This window comes from Lepidochelys kempii, chromosome 6 (assembly GCF_965140265.1).
Source record: "Lepidochelys kempii isolate rLepKem1 chromosome 6, rLepKem1.hap2, whole genome shotgun sequence".
Lineage (NCBI taxonomy): Eukaryota > Metazoa > Chordata > Testudines > Cheloniidae > Lepidochelys > Lepidochelys kempii.
Window position 1 is genome coordinate 53,361,625 of NC_133261.1, and position 24,320 is coordinate 53,385,944.

A 24,320-nucleotide genomic window follows, 5' to 3' on the forward strand; every position below is an offset into this window, starting at 1 on the left:
TCTGACCTTTCCTTTCCATTGATTTCTCTCCTGTTTGTCACTGCGGATAACATTCCTTCCTACAGTCCTGGCAACCATGTCAGGAGCCAGTTTGGTAATTAAGTAAGAAGCCATTTCCCCTCTCCATGCTTTGCCTATTCTGTTTAAAAAGTTTTATATTGGTTTGGTGTCACCTGTTGCTACTGTGTGGGCTGTTTACAAATAGTCAATGTCCTTCTTTCCCCCCACCACTAAGCAGGCCTCATGAGCTTTGGCCATATGTGTTTTTGTCTGTATCCAAGCAGAAGTAACAGCTGTAGTGGAGACAGCTAAACTCAAGGCTGGGGATTTCAGCAGAAATCCCCAGCTGTGAAGCCCAGCTATGCAGTATTGTGGGGTTTAAAATAGGCCCAGTGGTCGTCAGTTCAATCCTTGTACAAAAAAACTCCCTGTCCCAATCACTCGTCAGAAAGGAGAAGCAAATCTATTCATTAACTAATATCTTAGTAGCACATTTATTTTAGAAAGATCCTCAAGTGATGTATACAGTGTGAACACACACCTTTGTTCCCAGCTTTGAAATGCAGCCATCTCTGGGGTGGAGTATGTCAGCTGTTTAACATAGCAATGCTATATGATGATGCTTAGAATAGAAAGTAAAGAATATAGAGTGATCACTTTATGTTTATGGTAGTGCTGATGATATGGTGGGTGCTTTCCAGACACGCAAGAAGGAACAGCCCCTTGCATTGAGGAGCTCCCAGGACAGACATCCAAGTAGGTGGAGGGTAGAGGAAAGGCCACAACACACAAGGAACAAACAACAGATTTAAAAAAAAGAGAAAAGTCAGCAAGATTCAGGCAACCCAGCAGAGATGAGTCTTTAAAATAGGTTTAAATGGTGACGAGGTTTATGGCTTAGTGGATGAGCTCAGGAGGTCAGTGTGCCTAGGGGGCTTTATAGAAGAAAGTCAAGAGGCTGACCAACAGGTGATGAAGTTGGAAATATTTGAACTCGAGTGGGGGCACAATGTCACACTCTATTTGTGAGGATAAGAAGGGAATATGTTGGGTTTTCTGATAAGCAGTAGCCTGATTTTTCTTGCCACTTCACTTACAAATTCTTTATAGCTGAATACACCCTCTTCAGAAACTAGATTGTTGCAAAAATGGTAAAATTCAGTGCTTTTGTATGTGTGTATTTTGTAAACGTTGATTGTCAGAGTATTTGTCTCTGTGACCTTAAATGTGACTTGTTGTAAGAGATCTCTGCTTTTGAACTTGTATGGCTAGATTTGATCCATCCTGAGGTCATGGAAATGCTAAAGATCAAATACAGTGGTTCTCCCAGCTGTGGTCATGGGTGGCCAATTGTCTGTGGACAAAAAATTGGGGACAAGAGGGAATTCCTTAAATCTGAGGTTTTACATCTCTCCCTTCTGTGAATGCATTACTTACGAGTTGACATTATGTTATACCTGTCCATCTGTCTTCACGAGTAGCCCCCACAACTTCTACTGTTGGATGCATCAGAAATGTAATCATCAGGCAATTTAAGTGGTGGTGGGTGGGAGAGAGGAATTAAAATTGCTTAGAGATTAGGAGTCTTCAAATAATCACTAGCAAGTGTCCTTTTCTTTGCTTGTGACAGATGGTTTATGTGCTGTTGATGGATCCAGAGAGAGCTAGCCTGTCTCATCCGTCACTTCTCGGAGCCAGTTTGGAAGTACATTGGGATGCTTGTCTTTTGTTCTGCCAATGCCTGTTTGGCAGCAATGCAGACAAAAGCAAATCCAGCTGGAGTCTGGGCTCTACAGGGATTTAGGAGACAGGTTGACAAACAAACAGCTGTAGACAAACTCATTGGGTGGCATCAAATGTAATTATTTAAGAAGAAATGGAAAGGAAAATGAGTTTTTGTTTGTATTTTTACTTTATTTACTTCTATAGTGCTTTTAACAAGGGATTTCAGTGTGCTTTACAAACAAGTAATTCAGGACCCTGAGCAATAGGTGTACTATCTCCATTTTACAGGTGGGTAAACTGATGCAGAGAGGTTAAGTGACTTGTACACAGAGAATCAACGGTGGAGCCAGGAGCAGAACCCACAGAGGTCCTTATGTTCAGTATTCTGCTATGAGCACAAGTGAGCACTGCCTCCCCATTTCGGTATACTGAGTGTTAGGAAGTCTGATGTTTATCAGTGTTGGGAGGAGGAAAGCAACAGAGGTAACAGGGCCTAATTGGTTAGTTCTCTTGCTCTCCCGTGGACAGTATAGAGCAGTGGTTCTCAACCTGCGGGCTGCTTGCTGCCCAGTCAGCACACAGCTCTGGCCCATGTGACATCCTCATGGCCATACAGGTAGTATATATGTTGTGTGGATGCAGCCCACAATGGTAAATAGGCTGAGAACCGCTGGTGTAGAGGCTGTTAGGTGCTTGCATGATGTTGTCCTGAGTCCAATCTGATGAGTTACAATGCATTTATATCAGCGCTTGAGTGGAACCAGAACACGCTATTGAGAAATGAAACGGGGTGGGGGCATAGAAGGCTCAGGACCCTCCCCACAGGCCAGCTGTGAGCACAGACCTGGCTGCCTCCACTTGAGACAGCAGTGCAGGCACTCGAGGTAACAAGCTGGGGCACCTGCATCACATGCAATGGGGGAGCCCCACTGGTGTTCCAGTACTGTGAGCTGGGAGGGGAGGTCCCAGCATTCCTCCAGCCCCCTGGCCCAGACAGGGCAGCAGGGGGGAAGGAGGCTGCAACATGGATGCAAGCATTTTCCACGGGCAGCTGGGGTCCCTCAGTGCTGCACAGTATCCCTGCCTCCCTTGTGCTCTCTGGGCTGTGCATTGCCCTGGCACCAAGGGCCTGTCCCAGCACTTTCAGCTTAGCACATCCCCAGCCCATTACCTACTGTGCAGACTTGGCTGGAAGGGGAGGTAGCAGTTGCTGGGTGTCTGCTCAGAGCTGGCCATGGGGGCCTGATTTCACCTCCTGTTTTTTCCTGTCACTTAGTGCATTGTATCCAAGCCTGGTACTATAGGAATCCAATTCAGTCCTCCATGAAGGAAGAGATCTGATTCACTATGATTAAACTGACCCCTGCTGACCCTTGTATGTTAGCAACAAGAAGATGATCAGGGAAAGTGTGGAACCCTTACTGAATGGGGGAGACATCCTAGTGACAATGATGTGAAAAAAGCAGAAGGACTCAATGCTTTTTTTTCCCCTTGGTCTTCACAGACAAGGTCAGCTCCCAGGCTGCTGCACTGGGCAGCGCAGTATGGGGAGGAGGTGAGCAGCCCTCAGTGGTGAAAGGGTAGGTTAAGGAGTATTTAGAAAAGCTGGACATGCACAACTCCATGGGTCCGGATCTAATGAATTCAAGGGTGCTGAGGGAGTTGGCTGATGTGATTGCAGAGCCATTGGCTACTGTCGTTGAAAACTTCTGGTGATTGGGGGAGGTCCCAGACAATTGGAAAAAGACAAATATAGTGCCCATCTTTAAAAAAGAGAAGAAGGAGAATTCTGGGAACTACAGACCTGTCAGCCTCACCTCAGTCCCTGGAAAAACCATGGAGCAGGTCCTCAAGGAATCCATTTTGAAGCACTTGGAGGAGAGGAAGGTGATGAGGAACAGTCAACATGGATTCACCAAGGGCAAGTCATGCCTGACCAACCTGATTGCCTTCTATGATGATGTAACTGGCTCTGTGGATATGGGGAAAGCGGTGGACGAGATATATCTTGACTTTAGCAAAGCTTTTGTTATGGTTTCTCACAGTATTCTTGCCAGCAAGTTAAAGTATGGATTGGATGAATGGACTATAAGGTGGACAGAAAGCTGGCTAGATCATCGGGCTCGATGGGTAGTGATCAATGGCTCAATGTCTAGTTGGCAGCCGGTATCAAGCAGAGTGCCCCAGGGGTCTGTCCTGAGGCCGGTTTTGTTCAACACCGTCATTAATGATCTGAATGATGGGATAGATTGCAGCCCCAGCAAGTTCACGGATGACACTAAGCTGTGGGGAGAGGGTCCAGAGTGACCTAGACAAATTGGAGGATTGGGCCAAAAGACATCTGATGAGGTTCAACAAGGACAAGTGCAGAGGCCTGCACTTAGGACAGAAGAATCCCATGCACTGTTACAGGCTGGGGACCGACTGGCTAAGCAGCAGTTCTGCAGAAAAGGACCTGGGGATTACAGTGGACGAGAAGCTGTATATATGAGTCAACAGTGTTCCCTTGTTGCCAAGAAAGCGAACGGCATATTGGGCTGCATTAGTAGGAGCGTTGCCAGCAGATCGATGGAGGTGTTTATTCCCCTCTATTCAGCACTGGTGAGGCCACATCTGGAGTATTGCATCCCGTTTTGGGCCTCCCACTACAGAAAGGATGTGGATAAATTGGAGAGAGTCCAGTGGTGGTCAACGAAAATTATTAGGGGGCTGGAGCACATGACTTATGAGGAGAGGCTGAGGGACCTGGGTTTATTTAGTCAGCAGAAGAGAAGAGTGAGGGGGGATTTGATAGCAGCCTTCAACTACCTGAAGGGGGGTTCCAAAGAGGATGGAGCTAGGCTGTTCTCAGTGGTGATAGATGACATAACAGGAAGCAATGGTCTCAAATTGCAGTGGGGGAGCACTAGGTTGGATATTAGGAAAAACTATTTCACTAGGAGGGTGGTGAAGCACTGGAATGGGTTACCTAGGAAGATGGTGGAATCTCCATCCTTTTGAGGTTTTTAAGGCCTGGCTTGACAAAGCCCTGGCTGGGATGATTTAGTTGGGGTTGGCCCTGCTTTGAGCAGGGGGTTAGACTGGATGGCCTCCTGAGGTCTGTTCCAACCCTAATCTTCTCTAATTCTATGAGTCAAAGATGTTGACCCAATGGACATAGAATCATAGAATAAAACATAGATAAAACGAAAATAAATAAATAAAAACATCGCTCTGGGAGATTGATTAGATTGAAGCATTGGGTTTGGAATACCTAGACTCCTGAAACACAGGTTAACATCAGTGTTAACTCAGCCTTTCCTCCACGGTGGAAGTCTGAGTGTTTGTCTGTACTGCAAAAATAGCCCCACTGTGTTGAGTCTCAGATCCTGGGTAAACTGACTTAGGCTCCTGCTACGGGGCTATAAACAGCAGTGTAGACACTTGTGCTCGGGCTGGGACCAGGCTCCGAAACCCAGTGAGTTTTAGAGCCCGAACCCAAACATCTACACTGCTATTTTTAGCCCCATAGCATGAGCCCTGCGAGCTGTAGTCAGTTGACATGGGCGTTGAGACTTGCTGCCATGGATCTTTTTTTGCAGTGTTACTCATGAAGGCATTCTGCGCCAAAAAATTAAAAATTCTGTGCACAATATTTTAAAATTTTGCAAGTTTTATTTGTCAATAAACAAATGCAGAGCTCCAGCATGGCAGTGGGGAGCACAGGTCACTGGCTGCATGAAGGTGGGAGATCACCCTGCTGCCTCCGTGCCCCGGGACACGGACTCAGTGGTGAGGTTGCACCTGACTCTGACATAGCATAAGGCTCGGGCCTGCCCCAAAAACATCCTGGGGCCCTGCCTTTCTGCGCCAGGCGCACCAGGTATGGGGAGGCAGATTTAACCAGGCAGATCCAAGTGTGAAAGGGCTCAGTGAGAGGATTCTGTGTGGGACAATCTGGGTGCAGGCAGATTGTGGGGGGGATCTGAAAGCGTGGAGGCTCATTATGGGGGTTCCAGGTACAGGGCAATGGGACTCTGCAGGGGCTTCCAGTTGAAGGTGATTGAAGCTCAGCGGGGGAGTCTGGGTGCTCGGGGAATGGGCCTTGGTGGGGTGGGGGTCTGGGTGCAGTTGGAGATGAGTGATGTGGATGGCTTAGGGCGGTGCTGAGGGTGGGGCTTGTCAGGGTGGGGGTTTGAGTGAAGGGAGCTGAGTGGGGGGGGGGTCTGGAGTGCGGGGGTGGGTCTGGAGGCAGCAGGCTCCAGATGCAGGGGTTGAGGTTCAGTGGGGTGGGGTTCGGGTATTGAGTACTAGTGAGGGTTCTGGGTGTACAGGGTGAGGCTTGGCAGGGGTGTCTGACTATGGAAGGTCTGGCTGCATGGGGATTGGGAGATGGGGGAGCAACTCCCCATACAGTGATCCTCTTCTCCACCCCCTCCCCCCACAGCTGAGGAGTGATGAGGGCAGGAAGCAGGGCAGGATTTGTGGGGAGGAACCTGGGGGAGATTTCTGGGGGTGGGTCTGACACAGCCCCAGCCACTCCTTGCAGGGGAAGAGGAAGTCCCGTCCTCTCCTGCCTCCAGCCTAGCTGGGACTAGCAGCTGATCCCAGCTCAGGGTAGGAGGTACTGGGTGGGGTGTCTCCAGCCGTGTGGTTATTTACCTCTCCGCCGGCTGCACTGGGTGCCTGAAATGATGTACCTGCGCCGCTAGGGAGCGGTGCGTGACTTGCAGCTTCCCTTTGCTTCCCTGTCAGAAAGTTATTTTTCTGCAGGGAAGCCAGGAAATCTGCAGGCGATATGAATTCTGCACACATGCAGTGATGCAAAATCCCCCAGGAGTACAATGTAGACATACCCTGAGTTTCACCATATTTACTGTGTGCAGATATTTTGGAAGAGACCTTATAAACTCTGACCTACTCTAGGTAGATGTTTAAAGGTCTTATTGAACTTCCTGCAGAAGTTTGTCCTGATATCCTTGGCCCAAAATGTCACTTTCTCTAGTTATTGCACTGTACCTTTCACCCCAGAGGTGGCTGCATTTCAGTGGCGCTAGATGTTCTGTAGCTTTTAACGGGTGTTGGAACCTTTGAGGCTAAAGGTATCCTGTCAGAAATATCCATTTCTGTCTGATGATAGAAAGTGGAATGCTCAGAGGTGGCTTGTTTTTTTGGGGAAGTGGGGATTGCTGCTGTATTCTTCAAGTTTTTATTTGCAAGTATTCAATATTTAGATGCCAGCGTTTTTGGAAGTAGCTGTTTAAACCAGACTGGTTTCCCTCATCCAATCCCCTTTTAAAATGAAACATGAGGCCTTTTTCATTCAGCCCAGATGGTGTGCTTTTTTTAAAGTGAGCAATGATTTGCAGTGAAAATGGGCCACTTTTGCTTTTCTTCTTTTTTTTTTTAACTGAACATATCCATGCATCTAGTGTTTAGTTTGGATTCAGAACAAGAGAGGCTGCAGGGTAAGTATGTCAGCTATTGGAAAGCTTACTCTGCCAGACTGAAGGAATTTCTGCCATTGCCAATAGGCTGCACAAAATCTGACATCTATATGGACTGTATTTTAAATGCTGGTTCATCCCTACAGGGAATTAAACTGGGTGATATAATTTGGTCCTTTCTGTGGCACCCCACTCTGAATTATCCAGTAGGCTGTGCCTTGGGTGAAGTGGAGGGCAGTGGGCAAGAGCATCACATTCCCAAGGGTTGAGAAGCAACAACTGGATTGAGGATCTCCTTATGGGCTTTGGGGTTTTTTGAAGTTGATTCAGTAGAAGGGAGTGAAGGGAATTTTTAAAGCCAGTAAGCAAAAAGAGAAACGTAATGTAAACTATTCCACATGTGGAATTGTTTTAACAACTCCGTGTCCACAATTGGATTATTTAGAGGTGGAGTAATCTGAATAATGAATATTTAGACACATTTAGTATATGATTTAAATGTTTCAGCTCGTAACCTCTGACTTTTCTAGCAATTGATAAGGACCATCTTAGAAAGCAATTGATTGGTGGTCTAGGTTTTGGACTGGAATTAAGGAGATCTCTGTTCTAATCCTACCCCTGCAACAAACCTCTTGTATGACTTTAGGCAAATAACTGAATCCCTCCGTATCTCCGTTTCCCCTTTGGTAATACATCCCTTCCTGAAAGGGCGGTTGTGAGGATAAGTTCAGTGAGTGCCATAGAACAGTCTATAAATATTTTACTGGGCAATGGATGGGATTTGATGGATGTTCTCAGAATGTTCTAGTCTATTCAGGAAAGGACAATTATAGTCTATTTGTTAAAGTGGGATTGTAAGAATGTTCAAAGGTTTCTCTCTTAATGAGATTTCCTTTAGTTATGTTTCAGAGTAACAGCCGTGTTAGTCTGTATTCGCAAAAAGAAAAGGAGTACTTGTGGCACCTTAGAGACTAACCAATTTATTTGAGCATAAGCTTTCGTGAGCTACAGATCACTTCATCGGATGCATACTGTGGAAAGTGTAGAAGATCTTTTTATATACACACAAAGCATGAAAAAAATACCTCCTCCCACCCCACTCTCCTGCTGGTAATAGCTTATCTAAAGTGATCACTCTCCTTACAATGTGTATGATAATCAAGGTGGGCCATTTCCAGCACAAATCCAGGGTTTAACAAGAACGTCGGGGGGTGGGGGGGGTGGGGGTGGTAGGAAAAAACAAGGGGAAATAGGTTACCTTGCATAATGACTTAGCCACTCCCAGTCTCTATTCAAGCCTAAGTTAATTGTATCCAATTTGCAAATGAATTCCAATTCAACAGTTTCTCGCTGGAGTCTGGATTTGAAGTTCTTTTGTTGTAATATAGCAACTTTCATGTCTGTAATTGCGTGACCAGAGAGATTGAAGTGTTCTCCGACTGGTTTATGAATGATATCTGATTCTTATAATTCTTGACATCTGATTTGTGTCCATTTATTCTTTTACGTAGAGACTGTCCAGTTTGACCAATGTACATGGTAGAGGGGCATTGCTGGCACATGATGGCGTATATCACATTGGTGGATGTGCAGGTGAACGAGCCTCTGATAGTGTGGCTGATGTTATTAGGCCCTGTGATGTGTCCCCTGAATAGATATGTGGGCACAGTTGGCAATGGGCTTTGTTGCAAGGATAGGTTCCTGGGTTAGTGGTTCTGTTGTGTGGTATGTGGTTGCTGGTGAGTATTTGCTTCAGGTTGGGGGGCTGTCTGTAGGCAAGGACTGGCCAACTGTGCCCACATATCTATTCAGGGGACACCATCACAGGGCCTAATAACATCAGTCACGCTATCAGAGGCTCGTTCACCTGCACATCCACCAATGTGATATATGCTGTCATGTGGACAGTCTCTACGTAAAAGAATAAATGGACACAAATCAGATGTCAAGAATTATAAGAATCAGATATCATTCATAAACCAGTCGGAGAACACTTCAATCTCTCTGGTCACGCAATTACAGACATGAAAGTTGCTATATTACAACAAAAGAACTTCAAATCCAGACTCCAGCGAGAAACTGTTGAATTGGAATTCATTTGCAAATTGGATACAATTAACTTAGGCTTGAATAGAGACTGGGAGTGGCTAAGTCATTATGCAAGGTAACCTATTTCCCCTTGTTTTTTCCTCCCCCTCCCCCCCCACGTTCTTGTTAAACCCTGGATTTGTGCTGGAAATGGCCCACCTTGATTATCATACACATTGTAAGGAGAGTGATCACTTTAGATAAGCTATTACCAGCAGGAGAGTGAGGTGGGAGGAGGTATTTTTTCATGCTTTGTGTGTATATAAAAAGATCTTCTATACTTTCCACAGTATGCATCCGATGAAGTGATCTGTAGCTCATGAAAGCTTATGCTCAAATAAATTGGTTCGTCTCTAAGGTGCCACAAGTACTCCTTTTCTTTTAGTTATGTTGTAGCTTTGAAATGAGTCTGAGGAACGTGGCCAGTTTATTTTCAGGAAAAATATAAATAAAACTAGCAGCAGATGTTGGGCTTTCGACCCTCTCCTCAATGGGCTCCAGAGTCTGTAAGACCACTGTCTTTTTTGTGCCATGTATGTTGGAAATGCATCTGACAAGCTTTCTTCCTCTGAAATTCTGTGATCTTTAGAGAGGGAAGATGGGTCTGTGGTCAAGGCAAAAGTCTGGGAATCAGGAGACCTGGGTTCTGTTCCTAGCTTTCCCACAGACTTCCTGTGACAAGTCACTTGCTCTGATTGTGTCTACACCAGGATTTTAATTTCAAATGGGCGTGCTCCATGTGTGATTTGAGAACAGTTAGATGACATGGTGGCAAAAAACAGATGAAACGTTTCTGTAGCTTCCTCCGATGCTGTCATCCATGGATCTGCACCTTTTGGGAATGGCAGATCAGAAAATCCTAATGTAGACTAGGTTTCTGTGCCTTAATTTCCTCTTCTGTGAAATGAGGATAACACCCCTTCACAGTGATTAACAGCTGTAAAACGTTTTTGCTCTTTCCATCCCAGGATCTCTTTAGAAATACCTGTCATTGTTATAATTAAATAGCAACTGTCTACCAAAAAAGTGTTCCCTTGATGCGGTGCTGACCTGCAAGGGTGAGCCCTCTCTATAAAATGTATATTTTAAAAATCCTGCTGAATCTTAAATTGCTCGATGCTGTATAATAAATCTAGGGAGAACACCGATCAACTGTACCTTCACAAGGAGAAAAATAGTTCCAGCTATCTTGTTTCATATTTCTTTACCTAGCTAAAGAAAACCTTAGTTGGTATGATTGTCATAGGTTCTCTTTGGTTGCAGGGATATGTGTTTGTAATATTAGCACGTTGGCGGCTGTTTGCTAATAGAGGGTTGCTGTAATATTGACAGATTGTTTTCACCTTCTGCATTATTGCTAAGCAGATACAGATCAGTGATGAGAGAAATGACTTGAACTGGATTAAGGCGTGCCACACTTTTTGTGTCTATGGGTATGTCTGGCAGCGCTTTAACGTGGCTGTGTAGTCGTGGCTCCAGCACTGGGAGAAAGCTCTCCCAGCACTGTAATATAACCACCCCCGTGAGGGCAGGAGCTCCCAGCGCTGTAGCATTATCTACACTGCCACTTTACAGCGCTGAAACTTGCATCGCTCAGGGGGGTGTTTTTTCATGCCCTTGAGCAAAGAGAATTTCAGCGCTGTAAGTGGCGGGGTAGACAAGGCCTATGACAGTGCTCTATGGCTCTGCCCTAGTCATGTGTGTGTTGCTGGCAACAGTTGCCAGCAATAGCTGCAGTCGAACTGGTGGTACACACAATTTTCCCCTGAAGGATAGCCCAGGACAAACCATGTTAAATTCTTGTTTAAAACAAATTATTCAGACCTGAACCAGAGTTGAATTGGCTTGTCCCGTGCCACTGTCAGAAATGGATGCTTTTCTTGGTTAAGACAAGGCTAGAGTGAACAGGCACTGAGCTGGGGGACTCTTTCCAGCATGTACTAAATAGCAGCATTTCTGCACTGGGAGGTGAGGAGAGTTAAATCTGTTTCACGTGAACAGGAAAGCAACGGGAAGCAGGGAGTTCGGATGAAACTGGTAAAAACAGAAAAGGCATTGTCAGCTGTGCGGTCTGCTTGGGCCTGTTCTCAGTGGCGGCTGCTTCTTATATACAGCACTGGAGACAGAGCTCGTAGCAGAGCCTGTAGATAAAGCTGCCCAATCTGTCCCATTAGAAGTAGGGCCCTACCAAATTCACGGTCCATTTTGGTCAGTTTAAACGTCATAGGATTTTAAAAATCATAAATGTCACGATTTCAGCTATTTCAATCTGAAAGTTCATGGTGTTGTAATTGTAGGGGTCCTGACCCAAAAAGGAGTTGTGGGGCGGGGGTCACAAGGTTATTGTAAAGGGGGGGGGGTTGCGATACTGCTACCCTTACTTCTGTGCTGCTGCTGACAGCAGCGCTGCCTTCAGAGCTGGGCAGCTGGAGAGCTGCTGCTGACAGCAGCTCAGAAGTAAAGATGGCATGGCATGGCATGGTATGGCCACCCTTACTTCCGTGCTGCTGCTTGTGGAGCATTGCCTTCAAAGCTGGGCGCTTGGCCAACAGCCTCTGCTCTGTAGCTGCCCAGGTCTGAAAGCAGCGCAGAAGTAAGGGTAGCAATGCCGCAACCCCCCTAAAATAATCTTGTGATCCACCACCCTTGCAACTCCTTTTTGGGTCAGGGCCCCCAATTTGAGAAATGCTGGTCTCCCCTGTGAAATCTGTATGGTATAGCGTAAAAACATGCAAAAAACCAGATTTCATGGGGTGAGACCAGATTTCATGGCCCTTGACACGTTTTTCATAGCTGTGAATTTGGTAGGGCCCTAATTATAAGACTGATTATCGGTCGCTTATAACTTTGCCAGTCTTTAACGCTTCAGGCTGAACGGGTGTCTGCTGCAGGCTGAATTTTGGTGGGGGGAAGTTTCAACAAAAACAGCTTAGCCATTTGCAAGAATAAAATTAGGGAAAAATGCTAGGGATTTCTGGAAGAGTCTGAGGGTATGTCTACACTATGAAATTAGGTTGAATTTATAGAAGTCGGTTTTTTAGAAATCGGTTTTATATATTCGAGTGTGTGTCTCCCCACAGAAAATGCTCTAAGTGCATTAAGTGCATTAACTCGGCGGAGCGCTTCCACAGTACCGAGGCAAGCGTCGACTTCCGGAGTGTTGCACTGTGGGTAGCTATCCCACAGTTCCCGCAGTCTCCACTGCCCATTGGAATTCTGGGTTGAGATCCCAATGTCTGATGGGGCTGAAACATTGTCGCAGGTGGTCCTGGGCATATCCTCAGGCCCCCGTTCCCTCCCTCCCTCCGTGAAAGCAGGGGCAGACAATCGTTTTGCTCCTTTTTTCTTGAGTTACCTGTGCAGATGCCATACCATGGCAAGCATTGAGCCCGCTCAGCAAACAGTCACCGTATGTCTCCTGTGTGCTGGCAGACGTGGTACTGCATTGCTACACAGCAGCAGTTTATTGCCTTTGGCAGCAGACAGTGCAGTATGACTGGGAGCCGTCATCGATGTAGTCCTGGGTGCTCTTTTAATCGGGTGCCTGGGCAAACATGGGAGTGACTCAGCCAGGTCATTTCCCTTTTAAGTTTCATCTCGTGGTGATTGAGTCCTACCGGCAGTGCACTGTCTCTTAACCTCCAGCCAGCAGAAGATGATGGCTCGTCGTCATACTGCACCGTCTTCTGCCGAGCACCCAGGAGATGATGATGGCTAGCGGTCGTACTGCACAGTCTGCTGCCAGCAAGATGTATAAAGATAGATGGAGTGGCTCAAAAGAAGAAATAGACCAGATTTGTTTTGTATTCATTTTCTCCTCCCTCCCTCCCTCTGTGAAATCAACGGCCTGCCAAACCCAGTTTTGAATTCTATCCTTGAGGTTTTGAGCTCTATCGTTGAGGGGGCCATTCAGTTTCTCATAAAGCCACCCCCTTTGTTGATTTTAATTCCCTGTAAGCCATGTCGTCAGTTGCCCCTTCCTCCATCAGGGCAATGGCAGACAATCATTCTGCGCCTTTTTTCTGTGCAGACGCCATACCACGGCAAGCATGGAGCCCGCTCAGATCACTTTGGCAATTAGGAGCACATTAAACACCACACGCATTATCTAGCAGTATATGCAGCACCAGAATCTGGCAAAGCGATACCGGGCGAGTAGGTGACGTCAGCGCGGTAACGTGAGTGATGAGGACATGGACACGGACTTCTCTCAAAGCAGGGGCCGTGGCAACGTGGGCATCCTGGTGCTAATGGGCCAGGTCCATGTGGTGGAACGCCAATTCTGGGCTCGGGAAACAAGCACAGACTAGTGGGACCGCATAGTGTTGCAGGTCTGGGACGATTCCCAGTGGTTGCGAAACTTTTGCATGCGTAAGGGCACTTTTATGGAACTTTGTGACTTGCTTTCCCCTGCCCTGAGGCACAAGAATACCAAGATGAGAGCACCCCTCACAACTGAGAAGCGAGTGGCGATAGCCCTGTGGGAGCTTGCAATGCCAGACAGCTACCGGTCAGTCGGGAATCAATTTGGAGTGGACAAATCTACTGTGGGGGCTGCTGTGATGCAAGTAGCCCACGCAATCAAAGATCTGCTGATATCAAGGGTAGTGACCCTGGGAAATGTGCAGGTCATAGTGGATGGCTTTGCTGCAATGGGATTCCCTAACTGTGGTGGGGCTATAGACGGAACCCATATCCCTATCTTGACACCGGAGCACCAAGCCGGCGAGTACATAAACCGCAAGGGGTACTTTTCGATAGTGCTGCAAGCTCTGGTGGATCACAAGGGACGTTTCACCAACATCAACGTGGGATGGCCGGGAAAGGTACATGACGCTCGCATCTTCAGGAACTCTGGTCTGTTTCAAAAGCTGCAGGAAGGGACTTTATTCCCAGACCAGAAAATAACTGTTGGGGAGGTTGAAATGCCTATAGTTATCCTTGGGGACCCAGCCTACCCCTTAATGCCATGGCTCATGAAGCCGTACACAGGCAGCCTGGACAGTAGTCAGGAGCTGTTCAACTACAGGCTGAGCAAGTGCAGAATGGTGGTAGAATGTGCATTTGGACGTTTAAAGGCGCACTGGTGCAGTTTACTGACTCGGTTAGACCTCAGCAAAAACAATATTCCCACTGTTATTACTGCTTGCTGTGTGCTCCATAATATCTTGTGAGAGTAAGGGGGAGACGTTTATGGCAGGGTGGGAGATTGAGGCAAATCGCCTGGCTGCTGGTTACGCGCAGCCAGACACCAGGCGGTTAGAAGAGCACAGGAGGGCGCGGTACGCATCAGAGAAGCTTTGAAAACCAGTTTCATGACTGGCCAGGCTACGGTGTGAAAGTTCTCTTTGTTTCTCCATGATGAAACCCCCCGCCCCTTGGTTCACTCTACTTTCCTGTAAGCTAACCACCCTCCCCTCCTCCCTTCGATCACCGCTGTCAGAGGCAATAAAGTCACTGTTGCTTCACATTCATGCATTCTTTATTCATTCATCACACAAATAGGGGGATAACTGCCAAGGTAGCCCAGGAGGGGTGGTGGAGGAGGGAAGGACAAGGCCACACAGCACTTTAAAAGTTTAAAACTTTAAAACTTATTGTATGCCAGCCTTCTGTTGCTTGGGCAATCCTCTGGGGTGGAGTGGCTGGGTGGCCGGAGGCCCCCTCACCGCATTCTTGGGCGTCTGGTTGTGGAGGCTATGGAACTTGGGGAGGAGGGCGGTTGGTTACACAGGGGCTGTAGTGGCAGTCTGTGCTCCAGCTGCCTTTCCTGCAGCTCAACCATACGCTGGAGCATATTAGTTTGATCCTCCAGCAGCCTCAGCATTGAATCCTGCCTTCTCTCATCACGCTGCCGCCACATTTGAGCTTCAGCCCTCTCTTCAGCCCGCCACTTACTCTCTTCAGCCCTCCACCTCTCCTCCCGGTCATTTTGTGCTTTCCTGCACTCTGACATTGTCTGCCTCCATGCAGTCGTCTGTGCTCTGTCAGTGTGGGAGGACAGCATGAGCTCAGAGAACATTTAATCACGAGTGCGGTTTTTTCGCCTTCTAATCTTCGCTAGCCTCTGGGAAGGAGATGATCCTGTGATCACTGAAACACATGCAGCTGGTGGAGGAAAAAAAAAAAGAGGCAGTGGTATTTAAAAAGACACATTTTATGGAACAATGGCTACACTCTTTCACGGTAAACCTTGCTGTTTACATTACATACACAGCACATGTGCTTTCGTTCCAAGGTCGCATTTTGCCTCCCCCCCCCGGCTAACAGTGGGGAATATTTCTGTTCAGCCACAGGCAAACAGCCCAGCAGGAACGGGCACCTCTGCATGTCCCCTTAAGAAAAGCACCCTATTTCAACCAGGTGACCATGAATGATATCACTGTCCTGAGGATGACACAGAGAGATACAGAACGGATGTTGTTTGAATGCCAGCAAACATACACTGCAATGTTTTGTTCTACAATGATTCCCGAGTTCATGCTACTGGCCTGGAGTGGTAAAGTGTCCTACCATGGTGGGTGGAATAAGGCTGCCCTCCTCAGAAACCTTTTTGCAAAGGCTTTGGGAGTACATCTAGGAGAGCTGCAAATGCCAGGGCAAATTAATCATTAAACATGGTTGCTTTTAAACCATGTATAGTATTTTAAAAGGTACACTCACCAGAGGTCCCTTCTCCGCCTGGCGGGTCTGGGAGGCAGCCTTGGATGGGTCTGGGGGGTACTGCCTCCAGGTCCAGGGTGAGAAACATTTCCTGGCTGTCGGGAAAACCGGTTTCTCCGCTTGCTTGCAGTGAGCTATCTACAACCTCATCATCATCATTTTCCTCGTCCCCAAAACCTGCTTCCGTGTTGCCTCCATCTCCATTGAAGGAGTCAAACAAGACGGCTGGGGTAGTGGTGGCTGAACCCCCTAAAATGGCATGCAGCTCATCATAGAAGCAGCATGTTTGGGGCTCTGACCCGGAGCGGCCGTTTGCCTCTCTGGTTTTCTGGTAGGCTTGCCTCAGCTCCTTAAGTTTCACACAGCACTGCTTCGGGTCCCTGTTATGGCCTCTGTCCTTCATGCCCTGGGAGATTTTCACAAATATTTTGGCATTTCGAAAACTGGAACGGAGTTCTGATAGCACGGATTCCTCTCCCCATACAGCGATCAGATCCCGTAGCTCCTGTTTGGTACATGCTGGAGCTCTTTTGCGATTCTGGGACTCCATCATGGTCACCTCTGCTGATGAGCTCTGGGCAGCGTGGCAAGCTGCAGGTGACCATGCAAACAGGAAATTGAAATTCAAAAGTTCACGGGCCTTTTCCTGTCTACCTGGCCAGTGCAGCTGAGTTGAGAGCGCTGTCCAGAGCGGTCACCATAGAGCACTCTGGGATAGCTCCCGGAGGCCAATATCATCTAATTGTGTCCACAGTACCCCAAATTTGACCTGGCAAGGCCGATTTAAGCACTAATCCCCTTGTCAGAGGTGGATTAAAGTAACTGATTTTAAGAGCCCTTTAAGTCGAAAAAAAGGTCTTCATCGTGTGGACAGGTGCAGGTTTACATCGTTTTAACACTGCTAAATTCGACCTAAACTCCTAGTGTAGACCAGGGCTGATTTAATGAGAAAGTGAGGTAGGGATGGTGGACAGAGTCAGGGCCTGGCTGGGCAAGGAGCTTGAGGAGGGGCAGGGTAGGGAGGAAGACGGGGATGAAGAGAAGGAAATCCTCCATATCCCATCCTGTACTGTCGCTTGTTGTTCCATTTCAGACCTAAAATGCAGCTTTGGAGGACTTGGCTTTCCCTTGGGGTGTGGGAGGGGGAACCCTATCCCTAAATCTTCATTTTTGACCTGCAACCTAACCACTTTCCTAATAAGGTATGTGCATACTCCCCATATCATCTTCATTCATTGGAGTTTAGCTCTCTCTGTGATGTTTGCATTTGTGAGCTTCAGTGCATAAAAATGCAAGAGCTTGACTGATATTACTGGTGAGAGTGCCTGGTTAAATGCAGCGCTAAACTTCTCCAAGATGCTTCTATCCTGCTCTTCAGCATTCCTGCCATTCTAGTACTGAACCCCCTCTCCTTGGCAGACTGCTTTAATGTGCCAACTGCCTTACTAGCATGTGAGCAGATGTTTGCCAGGGGACTAGATTAGAAAGCGCACTTTTAATTTTGACTATCAGCACTGTATTTAAAACTGAATTGAAAGGTTAATATTCATTAACTAACATGCCTCCTAGCTTCGAGGTGGTAGGAATATGTTCTGCAGACACAATACTGATCAGACAAAGGTATGGGGATTTGGAGTCCAGTGTGTTGTGTCTCATGAACTTGTTAGACTGGAAATATTAGGAAGGAAGAGAAAGATTAAAGCTAACCCTGCTCTACTGGGTGGGAGTAAGGGGAGAGGAGGGGAAGATGGTGCTGCTGGAATGTGGGGAAATAGTGAGCCCCTTTTGAAGCATTGTGAAGGGGTAGCCTGTTCGTTGTCTGTGTTTAATCTATCATTGACTGACAGTATTATCATTGGCTCGGCATGTGTTCTTTATCTACCACAGGAATATGCCTTGTGAAGTTAAAGCAGGTCCTGTATATTGGGTGTTTGGTTTTTTTCCCCCCTTCTGTTACAGAGAGCCAGCTGTTGCCTGGGAATAACTTCACAAATGAATGCAACATTCCTGGAAACTTCATGTGTAGTAACGGACGCTGTATCCCAGGGGCCTGGCAGTGTGATGGGCTGCCAGACTGCTTCGATGAAAGTGACGAGAAGGAATGCCGTGAGTGACCCCTGTGATTATCTTACATGTTTTGTACCATGAGGCTCAGTTAGATAGCATTATTTGCATGTGTTGTGGTCTATGTTCTTCAAGTGATGAAGCATCTGCCTGACTTGTTGTTTGCCTTTTGTTGGTGACAAATAATGTACTGTTACAGTACCTTTTCATCCTGCTACTAGCCTGATCAGAGCCTTCTCCTCTGCCTCTCTTGCTATTTGGAATAGTTCCTGTATCTCACCACCTCAACTCCCCACCTTATTTCAGATATTTGCTGAACACCCCTCTCATGCTTCATCTGTGATTCTTAATTTTTTCTCCCTCTGATAGACTGAACTCTAGAAGCAGCTTCAAATGATACACACTAATCTTACTGGCTTAGTGTTTCTAAAACATCAGACCTGAGTTGCAGCATCCTTTTGCCTAAGCACGTTTTGTGGTTCAGGTGCAGCACTGGGCCTCAGTTCCTCATCCTGTAAATTGAAGATAATACTTTCTCTTAGCGATTTAGGTGTTAAGCTCTTAGTAAGATAGTTCGTGCCCCATGTGACTCTACGGCACCTAGCACAATGGGGCCCTGATTTCGGTTGGAGCCTCTGGGCTCTGCTGTAGAACCAGAGTGGCTTGGATTCCCTTTTGAGCTTAGCATGCTCCTTAATTAGCAATGCAGGAGTTGTCACTGGGGGGACATGACACTCCATACTACACCAACCTTCCAAGTGCTCCCAGCCCACAGGTTGCCATACCAAAATCAGCATTTTAAAGCTGGTTGAAAGAAGGCATTTTTAAAACCTAAGTATTTATAGGACATGGTCTAGGAGGTTTTGCTATCTATTGCCTGAAAACTGTCATTTCCCCCCAGATGCAAATATAGAGACTCCTAATGAAAGAGCACTGGGCTGGAGTTACCATTCATTTGTTCATGAATTGGTAATAGCCAAATGTGCCTCATCCCATCTCCATTCAAATGCTCTCTCATTATGAAGAATTGGCTGGATCCAGTGTGAGGCAGGTGATAATGAACACAGTAACAGATGACAAAATTTAAATAGCTGCAAAACCAAAGTTCATAAAATCATTTTTTTTCCAGACTGATGGGAGTGAGTCACGCTGATCTAAGTTATGCTGCCACTGTGCATTTGGATGTCTGCAGAACTGTCCTCCTTTGGATCTCTTTTCATTTAAATAAGGCCATCCAGTTTGATTGGATTAGCCAAGATTTTTGGCTGTGTCCCTTTAACCTGGCCCAAACAAAGAAGTAATTAGACCATTCTTCCATCTTCCCACACCTTTATCTTCTACCTGATCTCTTGCATAAATGTAAAATTAGCATGAAGAAGAGAGATTGGGAGAGCAAGTAATTCATATGCTGCCCTGGCCTGCTGTTGACAGGTCACATAAGTCAAAGCGGAAGGGAGACACTCATAGGTTTAGGGATTCAAATAAATAGACCTTCACAAAAGCGGGTCAGGTGACATATCCAGAGAGCTTTAGGGGAGCAGGGTTTTTCCTTATCCTAGTCTGGTGGCTCCTAGCGCAGTGCAAACTGCAGAGATTCTCGCTAAAGAACTGACTCCATCATTTACCCACAAGATGTGCTATTTACCTCAGCCCAGCCACAATCCCCTCCTGTGTCCATGGCTGTCCCTGCAATGAGGGCAGACCTCTCACATCACTTCTACTGGGTTAGAGGCATCACACCTTTTCACATCTGACACAGAGTTGCTGTCTCTTTCTCTTCCCCCCCCCCCCCCCCCCCAGGGCAGGCGGTACATCATCTGTTGCTTGGGGTTGCCTAAGAAGTGCCTTTGATCAGTTGTGCATGATTATCAGCCAGTACTGATATGGGACCCCAAAAGGGTTGTATGAAAGAAGGAGGGTGGGGAGATGGTGGGCATAGCCTGTGACCAGTGGCAGACCGATGGGAGTTCTTTGACAGGATCATGGAGGGCCCAAAAAACTGAGAGAATGAGAATCCTAGGATTATGAAATCTTAAGTATAAAAATGACCATATCAGAACAGTTCCATCGTCCATCATGTAAATTATTCTGTCTCTAGCAATGGCCAATACCAGATGCTTCAAAGAAAGGTGCAAGAACCCCAGAGAGGACAATTATGGAATAACTGGCAACAGGGGAAGTTTCTTCCCAACTGCCATCAATTAGTGGCTTATTCTCTGAAGCATGAGGGGTTCCTCCCTTTTTTATCCTATCTTAATACAGCTGTATGTGGTTCTTATTACCCCAAAAGCATGTACTCCTGTTCTGATCCTGTTGAGCTCCTGACCTTAATGATAATGTGGCAGAAAATTCCACAGGATAGCTGGGGTGTGTGTGTGTGTGTGTTATCATATTTTCAAAATATTTCAGTAGGTTGGAAGAAAGGCCAGTTCCCAGGGGATACCAACTTAATTGCCACTGATTTGGTCCCTTTTCTTGACAGAGAGGATTAGAATTGAATCCTCAATTATCATCATTGACTCTAGAGATGGTGACAGTATTCCAGGTCAGAGTTGAAACCTCTTAAGAGCCAGTCTTAGCATTTTGGGGTGGACCTGAAAATCTGCTTATTTTGGTTGGGGAAGGGCATAAAAACATAACTGACTCCTGTCTGCTGTGATCACTGTCTGCTTTGGTCAGAGCTACCTTAAGGATTATGGAGCAGAGGGTCAGCAAGATAACTTTGGCATCATTCCCCAAAGCATAATACATGTGATATGAGGAAAATGTTTTTGGGCCTTTACCACTCTCCTCTGTTGCTGCAGAAGCAGAGCCCAGATGCTTGTACTGAGGTTCAAGAACAGTCACCAACATTAAATGTATTACTCATGCTGTCAGGCAGAGGTTCTGGAACAATTTTTATAGTGGGGGTGTTGAGAGCCATTAAACCAAACTATAAACCCTGTATATAATGGAAACCACTTCAAGCCAGGGGTGCAGGAGCACCCTCAGTACCCCTACTTCCAGCACCTATGCTCTCAGGGCTTGAATTAATGCCTTTTTAAAGCTAATGTAGTTTGAAGGAGAGTGATCACACTGGAGAACAGCAGCAGCACTAAATAGATGGATCAGCTAGCTCAAGCTTAAATCAAGCTTAACTTAAGCTAGAGAGGTTGGGAGTTGGGCTGGAGCAACACTTGTTCTCTGAGCTTATCTCTGCAGTGAAGACAAGTTCATCAAGCAAGTCAGTCAGAGTTCTGAAGGACGCTAGGCTCTGGTCACCAAATGGTTTTGCTTACATGCTGATAAATTCTAGGGTCTCTTTATTCTTTTTCTTTGACTAGTTAACTATAGAACCCAGAGTAACCAACAACTTTATAATAATGTAGTTCAGAATATTCCATAACGTCCATGTTCCCATGAATGTACTGAATTATTAGCCATCTGCCAAAGAAGTAAAAATTAAAAGGGGGACAAAAAAACTGAATCAGCAAGCTAAAATTTACATGCCTTGCTCCCTCCTTCCATTTCTTTAGTTCCTTTTCTCTCTCCTGCCATGTGTGACCTCCTCTGTTAATCAGATCACTTTCCACATTTCTGCCTAAGGTTTCCCTTTTTGTTCCCTCTCCTCTAAAAAGCAGCACCTTTCTGTTCATTCTTTCCCCTTCAACCCATCCTGTGCAGCCCAGCCCTTCGCCATGTCTAATTGTTTCTTGCTCTCTTCCTTCAGTCCTCGCTGGCCTCGGCTGTGATCATTCTGTGGTCCTCTGTTATGTCGGTGATTATATTTAGCACATATGGAATAAGTCATTGTCACAGCACTTTCTATGAGGGAGGAGGATATTATCTCATTTAACAGGTGGAGAAACTGAGGGAGAGTCAGTAATATGAAGCAATTCACCTACAGGGGGAAACCTTGTCAGAACTTGGGTCTCATACTTAGTTCACTAGATCAGTGTTTCTCAACCTTTTTGATACAAGGGACCGGCTTGCTGCCTTCCTAAACTGTGTCAGGGAGGTTTCAGGGACCAGCACTGGTCCACAGAGCAGTCATTGAGAAACACTGCACTAGGTCATGTTGTCTCTTATTGCTAAGCTGCTGCTCCTTGTGATCAGACATCTCACTAGCTTTTCATTAGTCATTGGCTGAACTGCAGGCTGTTAGCCAGGAAAGGGGTTTGCAATGACCCTTAGCATCCGTGGCTGCCCGAGCAGTTGAAGATCAGTCTCCTTCCTTCTCCTCCTCTTCCCCCGATGATGGAGAATCCCCTGCAGTTTATTTTGCAAGGCTACTAGGCCACTCCTTTACTTGCAGGAAGATGGTGATTTTCAAAGGAAAATTGCCATAACAAACATGTAAAACCAATAACAGGGGTAGCATCCTCCAGGTTGTTTTCAGACCCACATACGCTTCATAATGGTTAGCTGAGATTACTTCTGTGAAGTACAGAATCTCAAAACCTAGGATGAGCTGCGGGAGCTTGGGGCTGTTACCTCTGTGGCTCCCAAAGTCCTCTCTGGCCACGTTAGCAGAGTGCGTTGCTTGTGTGCTCGCTGCAGGTGTTCTGAGTATAAACAGAGGGCTTCAGTCTCTGGGATTGTCAGTCTGACACTGTTCACCTCATGCACAAATAGGATCCATAAGTATATATTGGAGGGTTTGGGGGTGTGGAAAAGCTGGGGAGTTGCCCGAAAACAAATGGAACCTAAGGAGGAAAAAAAAAAGGTTAGAAAGATGTTCATTTATTCTAGACTATTTGGAGATAGATACAATGGAAACCCCTAATGTTGATTCTATTTCAATGGAGATTTTATTTTAGGGCCAAATCCATGTCCCACTGCTGTCAATGGGAGCCTTGCAGTTAAATTCTGTGGAACCAGGGTACAGTCCTTCAAGTGGTTGCACACACACTTACCCGCAAGCCTGCATGTGCCCAGCACTCTGGAGCCAGAATTATCAGTAGCAGTGCCATTTTTTCCAAAACCATAATTTGTTCTGGAATCTGTATTTCCTGTCCCTTTTTCCCTTTGTTCTTTTTGTTTAAGATTTTGTTCTTTCTAAAATCTAATAAAATGTGAACATTGAAAATGGCTTTTGTCAGCTAATGAGCAACAGCTAGTAGAGGGATTGCATGTTGCTGCCTTTCTGTCAGCTAACGAGCAGCAGATGGTAAAGATTTGGAGCATGGCACATCATCTGAGTTAACTGCCTGACATGACAGGAGCCAAAATTAGGGATGTACCAAATACACAAATTGCAGCTTCTCCTTCATTCCTCTTACAAGAGAGCCATTTCTTTTCTGCCAGGTCTGTGTATGGAGCTATTTTTCTGTGAACCAACAGTGACACCCAGTGACAAGTCATTCTAATCTAAGCTGTGTGTGAGGGGTAGAAGGATTTAGAGGTTTTGGTCTGGAAAGTAACTGTGCAAAAATGTCTTTGGGTTCTGTGTGTGTGTGTTAGTGATTCCAGATCACACATGATTCTGTTTGCAAGTAAAGAGTGTTTAATTACCACCACTGCAAATTCAACTGAGGATCTGAAAGTCAAGTTGGGTTTATGCACTGTCACCAATAATAAAGATTCTGCAATTGGAACTTGGTTAACTAAGTTAGATGGATGACAGACGGTGCAGAATAGAGCCCAGACAGCACATGCTTAGCTAAGCGGGCCTCTGCAGGTAGTAAAAAATGTTGTCATGACTTCTGAACACACTCAGGAAGCAGAGTAAGAGGTAAGTATGAAGATGCCTTTTGAGAGTCACTTTTCTGATCATTAGCACACTTTACAAGTATGGATTTATTTAAACTGATGTGGGGAATAAAGCACCCTGGTTTTCACATTCCATGTTAGTTTTATACATTTTTCTGTAATTTCTCTACAGGTTAATTCAATAATTCCATATAATCTGTATATGCACACTTAGAATTTATATAATACTTTGGTCCCATTTGTGGAGAGAAAAGCAGCTGCACAGCCCTCTGGAGAATACCCTGTTGCGGAAGGCCCCCTGGGAAGTGCAGATTCCCCTTGCAAAAAGTCCCCCATAGGTGGGCAGGAAAGATGGCCGGGGCCCTGGGAATTTCCTCGCTTTCCTAACCACACCAGAACAGGAGATGTGCAAGCTGCACTCGCCCCTGTCTCTGCACTGATACATGACTGGATCGGGGGGGCCTTTGTGCATGTGTTGGATCCCTCCCTATGCAGGTGTATATCAGCGCAGTAACTCCAGAAGTAGGTGGATTTCTGTGAGATGAGAACCAGGCCACAAGTTCGATATGCTGTTGGACAGCAAGCTGGAGTTATAGCTAGGGTTGAATGCTGTCTGTTTTCTGCACTCTCCATTACATAAATCACAGAATAAAACTATGCCAA

The 24,320-nt window shown here is 46.2% G+C and overlaps 1 protein-coding gene across 8 annotated transcripts in view; it reads left to right on the forward strand.

Annotated features, from left to right (window-relative positions):
* The window catches only part of LDLRAD3 (low density lipoprotein receptor class A domain containing 3), a 181,922-nt gene that overhangs the window by 39,584 nt on the left and 118,018 nt on the right, over positions 1-24,320 (forward strand). For 4 of the 8 annotated variants that reach the window (XM_073347985.1, XM_073347986.1, XM_073347989.1 and 1 more), the window contains exon 2: positions 17,862-18,008. The exons of 1 other annotated variant lie outside the window; for it this stretch is intronic. In XM_073347985.1, the coding sequence (XP_073204086.1) occupies positions 17,862-18,008 (147 nt within the window). Of the gene's footprint in view, positions 1-16,995; positions 17,105-17,861; positions 18,009-24,320 lie in introns of all 8 variants that reach the window. 3 more of the 8 variants (XM_073347987.1, XM_073347991.1, XM_073347988.1) reach the window with 1 other exon arrangement.